Genomic DNA, 11,604 nt, shown 5'->3' with positions numbered 1-11,604 from the left:
TTCGAGTTGAATAAAAAATATTTAATTGAAAAGTTGAGAGAACTATAAATAATATCCATAAAATTCTAGCGAAATAATAGTTAGCAATATCGCATTCTCATTACATGTGAAATGGAAAACAGGAATATTCTTTACTATTATTAATTAACGAGTGAGAAACTTGAAACAAGACAACGATTTACATAAGTTAAGCCTCTCTAAAGCCAACAAAGCTTAGATCCAGAACAATTGCATCAGACTAAAGCTAATATTACTTTACTCTCGACTCTTTGCGAACTGCCAGAGATTCCTCGCGCCGAGGGCAGCACAGCTTCAGCTGTGTTTTCTTAGACAACAATATGAGCAATAACAACAATAGCAACAACAACAACAGTTAGGCTAATGCAGCTAACTACATGCGAGAGATGTGTAATTTTCACAGCATACGCCAAGGCGCATAAACAAAGCACACGACAAACTCCCCGCGCGCTCACACACGAGGCGCACAAATCAAGCGCAGCAGCCCGACAAGTGGTGAGCCAAGGAAAACATCTACCATCATCTACCACTTCGGGGCCTGTGGCAGTGATAAGGAAGTGTCTCAGGCCTGCAAGGCAACGCCAACAATAACATGCTCCGGCAAAGCCGGGAATGGAGCTAAGACAATGCTAATGCTATTTGCTCAAGTGCCATCAGCGCAAGTATTATATAGAGTCTAAACAAAGGTAATAAATAAGTTTTTTAGGGCGCCCTAGTGATGTAGAAGCTAGGCGTGGCAGTGCTAAGCTCATAAGCTGATAAGAGAGAGGGGGGAGAGCAAAAGAGAGTGATGTAGTCTGATGGCAGCCAGCAATGTGTGAAACAGAAATTCACTCTGTTAAACAGAAATTATATACAAAACTTTAATTTTTAAAAATATAGTATGTATGTATATGTGACAAACGTAATTAAATTAAGCACTGATTAAGAATATATTAAAATACTTTTAGCTGTTTAACATTGTTATCCAATTGAAATCCAATTTGTACATTCTTTGCGGTTGGCTTGCGTCTGGCTGTGTCGCACTTCATGTTACCGTTGAAAAGTTTAATGAAAAACATAGTAGATAACAGTAAAAATCAATATTAAATTGCGAATTGTATAATTGCAAAAAAATAAAAATAAAAATAAAATAAAATATGTATAATTATAACAGATTACCATATTATAAACTAATACCCTACTGCAATTTAACATTATATGTAAATAACATAGGTATTGAGCCAAACTTAACATAAAATGTTAAGCATGAGCAACTTTAATGCAAACTGTGATTTATCCTGTTGCTAACATCTGCTTGTTAAGCCACAGAATTGCTTAATAACAGCACTCTACACAGCTCTTTAACTATGCCATTCATTTATTTATGTATGTATGTGTACATATTTATTGCATTTAAATAATGAATATGGCAAATATTTGAATATACATATATAGATTTCGTAGTGTTTGGAATTTATTCGAACTGTCAGAGCAAATTGACTGACAACACAGTGAAAAACAAACAACATTTCAATTTTGTTAACAGAAGCTGACAAAAAATTAGGCAAAACAGCAGTCAAACTGTTTTCAACCAGTCGCAATTCATTCAATTATTCATTTTGCATGCAATTTGAAATGTGAATTTGAGTTTGAATTTGAATTTGAAATTTGTGCTCGTGAAACATTTTAATTAAATTTTTGACCACACCACCAACACACACATACACACATACAGTTGTCGTTTAAAGCCACAAAAATTACGTATACGCTGCGTATTTGATATTAAATTAAAAAAGTTGACGGCGCGAAAAGTTTGCCTTAGTTTTTTTCGGTCAGTTAGCCTGGCGCATTTATGGACATAGTTTCTGTGTGCTTTATATTGTAGAGGTAATCTTTTTTAGAAAATTATATTTTTGAGTACACTCGTGTGTTTGTATATAATTTAATTAGCTGCCGGCCAAACGACAATATGACAAAAACTTTATGATTTTCATAAAATTGTCAGGCAATGCAGCAAATGTACTTCATATTAAATTCGCTGACCGTTGCGGTTAGCTATTCTAAAGGCGGAATTGAGAATTAACTGAACTATCCGCCCGCCCATGGGCCATAAAGCTTTTGAGAGATATGCTATAGCACTTATCGGAAGCGAATTGTGTGCGTGTATTTGACTAGCGAAAGGCGAATAAAATATGAAAATGCTTGGTAGCAAGCGTTAAATGCATGCAAACGCATGTGTGTGTGTGTGTGAATATTTGGATGTGGCAAGCGCCGGAAGTGCAAATAACTGTTGCCAAACATTTTCGACGAAAAATGTGCGCATTGCATACATTTCGGTAGGTAGACACAGGGGCGTTGCGGCGGGGGCAGCTCGGTTAGTTATGGCAGTGACTGAAATGTGGGGGCGAGATGGGGCGGGGGCTCGCTCGATAACTGCCGATGGCGTAGAGCGAGAGAAGGGCTGCAAGGCTGGAAAGGGTGATGGTGGGGGAGTTGCACACGGTCCATCGGCACTCGAGATGCACTGTAGCTGGGGTTCAACATGCCGCTTGTTGCAATGCATGCAAACAAGATTTAACGATAAAATTTTAATTAGTGCATAAATGGGCGCTTGATTGTGTGGGCGTGGCATTGCATAGCACAAGACATGCTACCCAAACACACACACTGGCACACACAGGCAAACACTTATTGCGGCTTTGGCGCATTTTGCTTTTATTTGTTCTTGCTCGCAGCGCACATGCAGCGAGCCATAAGAGTCGAAAGGCAGTGACTGGGATGCAGAGGGGGCATGGCACTGGGCTTCAATAACAGCAATGTGTATGAAATTAAGCAATTTTGTGAGTGTGTGTGCGCGAGAGAAAGAGAAAGACAGAGAAAGAGAGTGAGAGAGTGAGAGACAGGGGCAGATATGCAATATTTGGCACCAAAATCATTTGGATGCGTTGCGTACTTTATAAACGAATAACTAAGAGCAACTGCTAAGAGCGCGAACTTTAATTAAACTTGCCATTAAAACTTATCAATTACCGCACTAATTCACATTTTTCCACACGAAATTCTGTCAATTTTAGTTCCTTAGTGCCAAGCCGTGAAAAGACGTCGAGGAATGTGCCCAGCACAATGTTAGCATATTTGCGTTTATATTATAAATCACACACACAAACACACACATTGTGGACTGCTGCACCTGCACACTTTTTCATGCAAGCTTCTCTGGGTGCTTTGGGTGTGAATCCCGTTGACTGCTTTGCACCGCCGGCTCTAGCAAAATACTCGTAATAGTAAAAATGTGAGTAAAAACTACAAGTAGACGTATGTATCTATATGTATGTGCAACAAGCAGCATACGATGGAACACAACAGCTCGACAGGTACTAACTTTATTCAATATTACTGCACTATTTTTTTTTCCTACCCTGTGAACATAAATTTTCGCAATGGGGTATGTTGAAAGGCAGCAAAGGCTATTACATATGAAACAGAGCATAAATGAATCCTCACTTGGCTTGTATATAATTAAGTCAAAGCTACCATAAATGTATAATATTTATATACACCCTCTACACTGTATAATATTAATTTCATTTATGTTTCATAGTAAATAAATTATTAATGATAAAAAATGATTTATTAATAAAATATTATTAATAATATAATATGATTTATTTTATTCATAGAACTGCCACACATCTTCTCTAGAATAATGGCACATCTGTGCCATTATTTTTTATAGAAATAAAATAAATAAATTTATAAGTATAATGGCTGCAGTTTTGTTCATTTTTTCGCCACTCCATAACAGAAATGGAATCACAAATACTCACGCTTTACAGCATATCTTCTAGTCTATCACTCGCACACATTCTCACAGGTGCCTGAGTTTCTTCGAGCTGTCTGCTTTTATTTATTTTAATTTTTCAGCTCGTCTTCCACGTTGTCTTGTTTTTTTTTTTTTTTACAGCCTCGCCTCGATTGCTGCTCGACATGCACTTTGCATACATTTTGCTTTTACGATCTGATGCTGCGTTTAAATATTTAGTAGATAGTAAACTATGTCTGTCTGTCTAACGGTACGTTCGTGTATACGAATGTTAGTGTCGTGTGTGTGAGTGTGCTTGTGCGTGTGCATGTGTGTATGACTGTTGAAATATTTATTAAAATAACCAAAAGCACACAAGCATGTCAGAAATATCGAACAGTAAATTGTTGTGTGAAGTTCTCAAACGGATTGTAAATAAAATTTATTGTAAATATTATTTTAGAGATAATTATTTTTAAATATGAAATTTTATCATATGCCATGATTATATTTGACATATCTTAAATATATTTCAGGCATTTAAACTGTTGACAATGAAATTTTCAGCATATGTATATATTATAGTCGAAATCTTGTATGAAAATTTGTCTATCTCTGGAGTAATATACCCATCTACGTTTATACCCTTCTTGGATAAAGCTAGGTTATATCACGAATGATTCGAATATAATAACATTACACAGTTCGAACAAATGTCAGCTGTAGATAAAAGTGCCCTCAGTTTTGATTTGGTCATGAAACTCTGGCCCTGGCCCTGGCGCTGGCTTCAACTGCAAAGTTTGTGTTTTAATTAAAATATGTAAATGCGCCAAATCGCACAAAATACACAAATTAGAGGGCAGCCGGCGAAAACCAACCAAAATATTTCACACATTTACCAAAAACATTTTACCAATAATGCAATTGCCCCACAGAGTGTGTGCGTGCATGTGTGTGTGTGTGCGTGTGTGTGTGTGTGTATTTCTGATTGGTAGTCACAGCTGTGTGTATATTTGTTAAACAAATTTGAAAATGGCTCGAATTAGGCGAAAACACCCAAGCCACAAAACAATTTAGTTTATTTGCGCCTAATTGCAAACAGTTGCCAGCTCGAAATTTAGTCCTCTGCACTTGCCCCTGCAGCCCCTCTCATTACATCCACATCCACAGGCCGTAGCCCTAGCGTCTATATGAAGTGTAACTAGTTTGAACAGCATAAGTCTCGAATCATTTGACATTTGAAGACTTCAGCCTTGAACCTGGGACATTGAACCTGGTGTACTGAAACTTGAACCTTTAACCTTTAACCTTGAACTGTATTCGAGGCTTTAGATGCAAGCATTTACAATATAATTTAAAAATTAATGTAGGCTACTTTTATAAGCTATCCAGGAGGTTTTTATCACAGTTGAGGTTTTAGAATTGCTATATTATTTAATAAATAAATATATAAATAATATAATATAGTAAAAAATAAATAAAACAAAAATAAAATTTAAAATATTACAAGTATGTTTCTGCTTAGAATTTATAAAAAATAGGATATTTTTTATAGCAAATAATGCAATTTTATTGGTAAATTGACGCTGTTTTTTTTTTTTATTAAATGTTTAAACAAAAAAAGTATTAAAATATCTTAAACGTAAAACACAAACTTTTAAAACTTACATTTACAAAAATATAAATAAAAATGCTCTTATTTTATATGATATAATAAAAATAATAAAAATTAAAAATAATCCAATAAATATGAATCTATTTAAAATTAAAAAATTGGTCCTTGTTTCTTATAGCTTTAGCTCAGTCGGACTACAAAATAAAAACTTTTGGCTTTTCCTAAAAAACAAAAGAATATTTTTTACAGCAAATAATGCAATTTTTATGGTAACTTGACGCTATTTCATTTTTTTTATTTACTTTTATTTTTTCTGTTTCTTTGTTCTGTTATTATGCATGCTTCAGAGGCATGCGACATTTGAGCTTGAGTTAAGAGCAGGCAGAACAGCAACAACAACAGCAACAATGTGGACAATAAATCGCCAAGATGTCCATTCTTATTTATTTTCGCATTTCGAGTGTTTAGTTTTCGCTTGAGAAAATCGCCATTTTCTTCAACTTTATTTCAGAGAGAAATTCTCTCATGCAGCTGGCGACGCGGGGGCATGGGAGAGCAGGAAAGGCACCAAGTAAAAGGAATGTGCAAAGTGAGAAAGAGCACAAGAGAGAGAGAGAATGAGAGAGAGAGAGATAAGAGAAGACTGCTCAGCTCTGTCATTGCCATTTCAATTTCCGTTTAAATTTTGCACTTCATTTCGCAAGTTCGCAATTTTCATGTGATTTTTTCTTAGCCAAAAATAGGAAAGAAAAACAAGTTTGCCCAACTGCTAGATGAAAACGGGGAAAAAAAGAGGCAATGCAAATACTCAAATATATGTATATAGAAAAACAAAGCAAAGCAAAGCAGAGCAAAACAAAAGAAAACAAAACAGAAATAAAACAAGCGTGAATCAAGCGAAGGCAAAGAAGAGATGACAATAAATTGTCACTTGCTGCTTGCTGGAAGAAAAACCTACCCCTACATCCGGGGCTTTCCTTTCGCATTTTCTTGTATTGTATTGGGGATTCTCCGTATAGGGAAGCTGTTCTAAAAATGTAAACACGAGCGCAATGATAATGATGGAAAATCATGGCCGAGCGAAACAATTGCACGTAGTGTGGCACGTCGCTCTGTCACGCCTTCCGAGTGCGAATCTCTCTGGTTCTCGACCTGCTCGTCCTGCTCGTCCTGCTGCGCCCTCGTCCCCTTGCTGATGTTTATTTGTTTGACAAATAACGAGCGCCATAATGAAGGAGGTGCAAATGATGTTGGCATTGTTTATTCGACTGCGAAATGTAATAGGCGCGCGGTGTCACAGGGCGCCGACTTGCTTTTTATGGCTGATTTGACAGGAAACGGAAACGCGAAATTGCAAAAGCGCAATAAAGTGTAGCATAAACAAAGGCGCGCCCTGAATACACAACCAAACACACACACACACACACATATATATATATCAGCAGGGGCAAAAGGCAGCTCGCTGGGGCAGGCAACTAAAATGATTCAAGTACTCGTTACCGTTGCGCAGCACTTGAAAATAAATTTGTTTCCACAATATCCCGCATTTGTATATCAAACATTGTCGTTCATGTTGTTGTCGTTGTTGCTGCTGCTGCTGTGCATCGTATTATTGTTTTATAGGCAGCAAACAGATTGTTTTCATTTTTATCTTGCTTTTTTTATTTTATATTCTATTCCCGTTGACATGTTGCGGTTGACAGTCAACATGGCTAAATATTTTAGATTAAATGTATTTACAAAAAAAAAAAAAAAAAACCAAAATTGGTAAAATAAAAGTACATTTTTATATCATTGTAAATGGGAATATAGTGCATATAGTTTTTGTTAAAATATTTGAAGCAGGCAGAAAAAAGCTTTTGACGATTCAAAACCCTAATAAACCCCTTGTTTTGTGGATCTGCTTTGCTAGCTTTTATTCAAATTTTAAACTCATAAATCTGAGATTCTCATACTACTTATATGCTGATTTACTACAAATTAAATCTTTCCACTTTATTAAAAAAAAAAACGTTATATCCTGATTTCCCATTTTCAATGGGTACAGCTTATAAAAAAAAAAATAAAAAATAAAAAAATAAAAACATTTGCGCTTTATATAAATTTTTATATTAAGAAAACGTTTTTGATATTTTATCTATATATATTTATATACTTATATATTCTTTAAATTTAAAGTTAAAATCAATTACTTATTTATTTTATTTTTATTATTATTATTTTTTTTTTCTTTTTTATAAGATTTACTGTGTACAATTTTTTTAATTTCGATTTATATTTTAATTTATTATAATATATATATATTTTTTAACACATTTACTGAATATTTTTGGGCCCCATTTCAATATGAATTATTACAATGTATTAAATATAAAAATAAATACACATTAAAGCCATTTTAAACTAAAAAAAAAAAAAAATGACAAATTGATGTTCATAAGAATTTCTGCACCTAATGCGAATTCTTGCGCAGGTTTGCAATAATGCGTAGAGCAGCTGCAGGTGTCTATTATCGGATGTGAAAGACACTTAGCATTCTGCAATGTCAGCAGATAACAGTAAAAAATATTAAAAAAAAAAAAAAAAAAAACAAATACGCAACATGAAGCAAGAAAATCTAAGGGAATGAGAAACATACAACTACTATGCATCTACTATATATAAATATCCTTGAGTGTATGTGTGTGTGTGTGTATTTAAGCATGTGCAACACACCCACACACACACATACGCATTTTCCTTCAGGCTGAGTGCATATTTATGAGTTTGTGCGCCTTATAAATAAAGCAAGTGTGTCAACAATGCACTCCACAGGCATAACTACAGATCTACTCTGGATGGCTGAACTCACCTTAAGTGGAATGCAAGTGAATTCTCGCAATGCTAAATGAAAACATGAGATGGAAATTCCATTTTGCAAGTACCCATATAATTGCATACACTAACAACAAATCAAAGTAGTTTTGATTGATAGAACAGTTGGGATTGTTTAAAGGCAATCCTTGTTAATTTATTGATGTTTATTAACAGAATAGCAAAAGTGAAATGAATCTAATTAATCTTACCTCTGCAACAATTTGTATTAGAAGTAAAACTAACAGAATATTGTTTATTAGACAAATGGCTTTACTGTAGTTAATCATACTAATCAATATATATATATGATAAATAAACATATAAATATAGAAATTTCTATAAAACCAAAATTCATTTTATATTATTAAATACAAAAATAAGTTTAATCCAAGCTAAAAATTTACAACTCTGACATTTTGAAAATATGTAATTAATGTTTGTGGGTTACTTATATTAACATTAAAAGAGGCAGTATCTAGTTTCTTTGCTAGACAAGATTACAATATAATAAGCCAAAAATTTTCTATTTGAGCTGCGCTCAAACAATCCAACAAAGTTAAGGAAAACAGAGCTTTATAGTGTAAACATAACGCATTTGACGCATCAGCAGAAAAATAACGCAGAAACAAGTAAAGCAGAGAGAGAAGGAAAAAAGAACACCAGTAAGATGTGAAAATACGACCAAGAATTGAGAATAGCATTTGCATGTCGTACTGCGGCAAGAACAACAACAGCAGCAACAGTTGGCTGCGGGTGCAGTGAGGCGTGGGAACTGCTTTATCGACGCTATGTTGGTTGCCAAGCAACCATAACCGTAATCGCAACGGTAACCAAGCGCCGCGAGGACAACACAACAGAGAAAACTACAAACTGGGCAGAAGGAAAACGAAAAAAGTCCAACAGAGAGCGGAAAAAATAAAGAAAAGATGGTAAGAAATGCAGCTGAATATAGCAAAAGATACTTGAAATGCTTGGGATACTTTGCGTTGCTTAAGTTCCACACTACGCACACAGATACTTTCACGTGGCAAAACGGATTCAGCCAGCTCACGGCATGCGGCAAGCGGCGGTGGCATGCAACAGCAGCAGCGCAAGGCCCCGGCACCGGCGACACTGGAGGATTTCATCATCAGGCGTGACTATACAGGTGCGCGAGCCTTTTTAGAGGTAAGCCAAACATATTATTTACATGTGAGCTGCTAGTTGAGCCTTTGCCCCGCAGTACGCCAACGACGAGCAGGACGAGGGCGAGGAGACGGCTCAGCAAAGTGAGCAGCAACAGAAGCTGATCGATCAGTGGATTGCCTTCTGCAATTTCCACCTGGGTGACTACCAACAGGCCCTGACACAATATCAGGCCCTAAGGGATCCCCAGCTGGATCTCAACATAGCCGTCTGCATGTTCTACTTGGGCCTGTACGAGGAGGCACAGCAGCTGATGGAGGGCACTGCGGATACGCCGCTGAAGCAGCGCCTCCTCTTTCATCTCGCCCACAAGCTGGGCGATGATCAGCAGTGGGCAGACCTGCTGGACACACTGCTAAGCACGCCCAGCGTCGAGCAGCAGCTGAGCCTCGCCTCGATGCACTACATGCGCGCCCATTACCAGGAGGCCATCGATGTGTATAAGCGCGTGCTGGTCGACAACAAGGATTACTTGGCCATCAATGTGTATCTGGCTCTGTGCTTCTACAAGCTCGACTACTATGACATGTCGCAGGAGGTGCTCGATGTGTACTTGAGCCAGCACGCTGATAGCACCATTGCCATCAATCTGAAAGCGTGCAATCGCTTTCGCCTCTTCAGCGGTCGCGTTGCCGAGCAGGAGATCAAAAATATCGCCGACAATGGCACATTCGGTGCGGACTTAATACGTCACAATTTGGTGGTATTTCGAAATGGTGAGGGCGCTCTCAGAGTTCTGCCGGCACTGCTAAACATAGTGCCCGAGGCCCGACTCAATCTGGCCATCTACTATTTGAAGCAGGGCGATGTGCAGGAGGCGCATGCCCTCATGAAGGAGCTGCAGCCCACTTCGCCGCATGAGTATATACTGAAAGGAGTGGTGCATGCGGCACTGGGACAGCAATTGGGTTCGGTAAGGCTTTGATATCGTTAATTAATATAGTTAGTTACTAAGTACAGAGGTAGGGCTCGGCTTTGTGGAAACTCAATTATTCCCACACACAGCCATTATTGAAGAGTGAGGATAGACTCTAGAGATCTGCCTCAAACGAAGCAGAAACAAATAGTTTATACTGTCTCAATGATGGATGAAAAATGTTTTGAGGTTTGCTTTCTTATAGTTTATCTGACTCAGCTAAAGAAAAAAGTCATTCAGAGCATTAATGCTAACTTCTAACATTTTAATTTTAACATCTTAGCTTTTGATATATCAAGTTTGAATACATACGTATTTAATACTTAAAATAATATAAACATATTCAATACTTCGTCTTACTTATTCCTATATATATATCTCCTATAGCACATCATATTCGGTTTCTTCTTTTCTTCTACGTATATATACCTTTATCTTTTACACCTCAAACTTGAAACAAAACAGTTCTTACTTATCTTTAAAAAAAATCCTTACAGAAGGAGCACATCAAAACGGCTCAGCAAAATCTACATCTTGTGGGCAGCTCAGCCACAGAATGTGATACGATACCGGGACGTCAGAGCATGGCCTCGGCGTTCTTTCTGTACGAACAGTTTGAGGAGGTGCTCGTCTATATGAACTCTATACGCAGCTATTTTGTAAACGATGATGTATTCAACTACAACTTTGCGCAGGCTAAGTGCGCCACGGGCTACTACAAGGAGGCGGAGGAGCTGCTGGTGCAGATCAGCGATATGGACATCAAGAATCAGCATACCTACTGCATGATCCTCTCGAAATGTCATATACACTGCGGCCATCCAGAGCTGGCCTGGAATATATTTATTACCAGAGACACAAATGCAGAGGCATTTGTCTTGCTTCAGCTAATTGCGAATGAGTGCTACAAGTGCGAGGAGTTCTGGGTGGCTGCCAAAGCATTCGATATGCTTGAGAAGTGAGTGTTGATTGGAGTAACTTTCTTTATAAATTAATATAAACATATATGTATATATACTTTCACTCAACAGACTCGATCCCAGTCCGGAGAACTGGGAAGGCAAACGAGGCGCTTGTGCCGGTGTGCTCTATGCGATGGCAACCAAGGCACAGCGTGGCCGACCCTCTGGAGGCATCTCTGAGGTCATTGGGCTACTGCGTGAATCCTCCAACTCACAGGCAGATTCAATGATCAAGACAATTAGAAAACACATAAGTAGTTTCAAGTAA

General features: G+C 37.3%; 1 protein-coding gene across 1 annotated transcript; it reads left to right on the top strand.

The window, feature by feature from the left end:
* The first annotated feature begins 9,003 nt into the window (after nucleotides 1–9,003).
* Ttc26 (tetratricopeptide repeat domain 26) lies at nucleotides 9,004–11,604 on the top strand. The gene is made up of 5 exons (XM_018101990.3): nucleotides 9,004–9,202; nucleotides 9,288–9,440; nucleotides 9,496–10,371; nucleotides 10,872–11,332; nucleotides 11,406–11,604. The coding sequence occupies exons 1-5, from the start codon at nucleotides 9,200–9,202 to the stop codon at nucleotides 11,602–11,604; spliced, it is 1,692 nt and encodes a 563-aa protein (XP_017957479.1). The 5' UTR covers nucleotides 9,004–9,199.

The sequence above is a fragment of the Drosophila navojoa genome, chromosome 2 (assembly GCF_054131105.1).
Source record: "Drosophila navojoa isolate 15081-1374.11 chromosome 2, UAZ_NAV_1.0, whole genome shotgun sequence".
Classification (NCBI taxonomy): Eukaryota; Metazoa; Arthropoda; class Insecta; order Diptera; family Drosophilidae; genus Drosophila; species Drosophila navojoa.
This window is presented reverse-complemented; position numbering and strand designations above follow the sequence as displayed.

Bases quoted from the DNA above. Each gene is read 5' to 3' on its own strand.
- Ttc26 (XM_018101990.3), top strand. The intron at 9,441-9,495 runs GTAAGCCAAACA...TTTGCCCCGCAG, and splicing joins GTGCGCGAGCCTTTTTAGAG to TACGCCAACGACGAGCAGGA. The intron at 10,372-10,871 runs GTAAGGCTTTGA...AAATCCTTACAG, and splicing joins TGGGACAGCAATTGGGTTCG to AAGGAGCACATCAAAACGGC.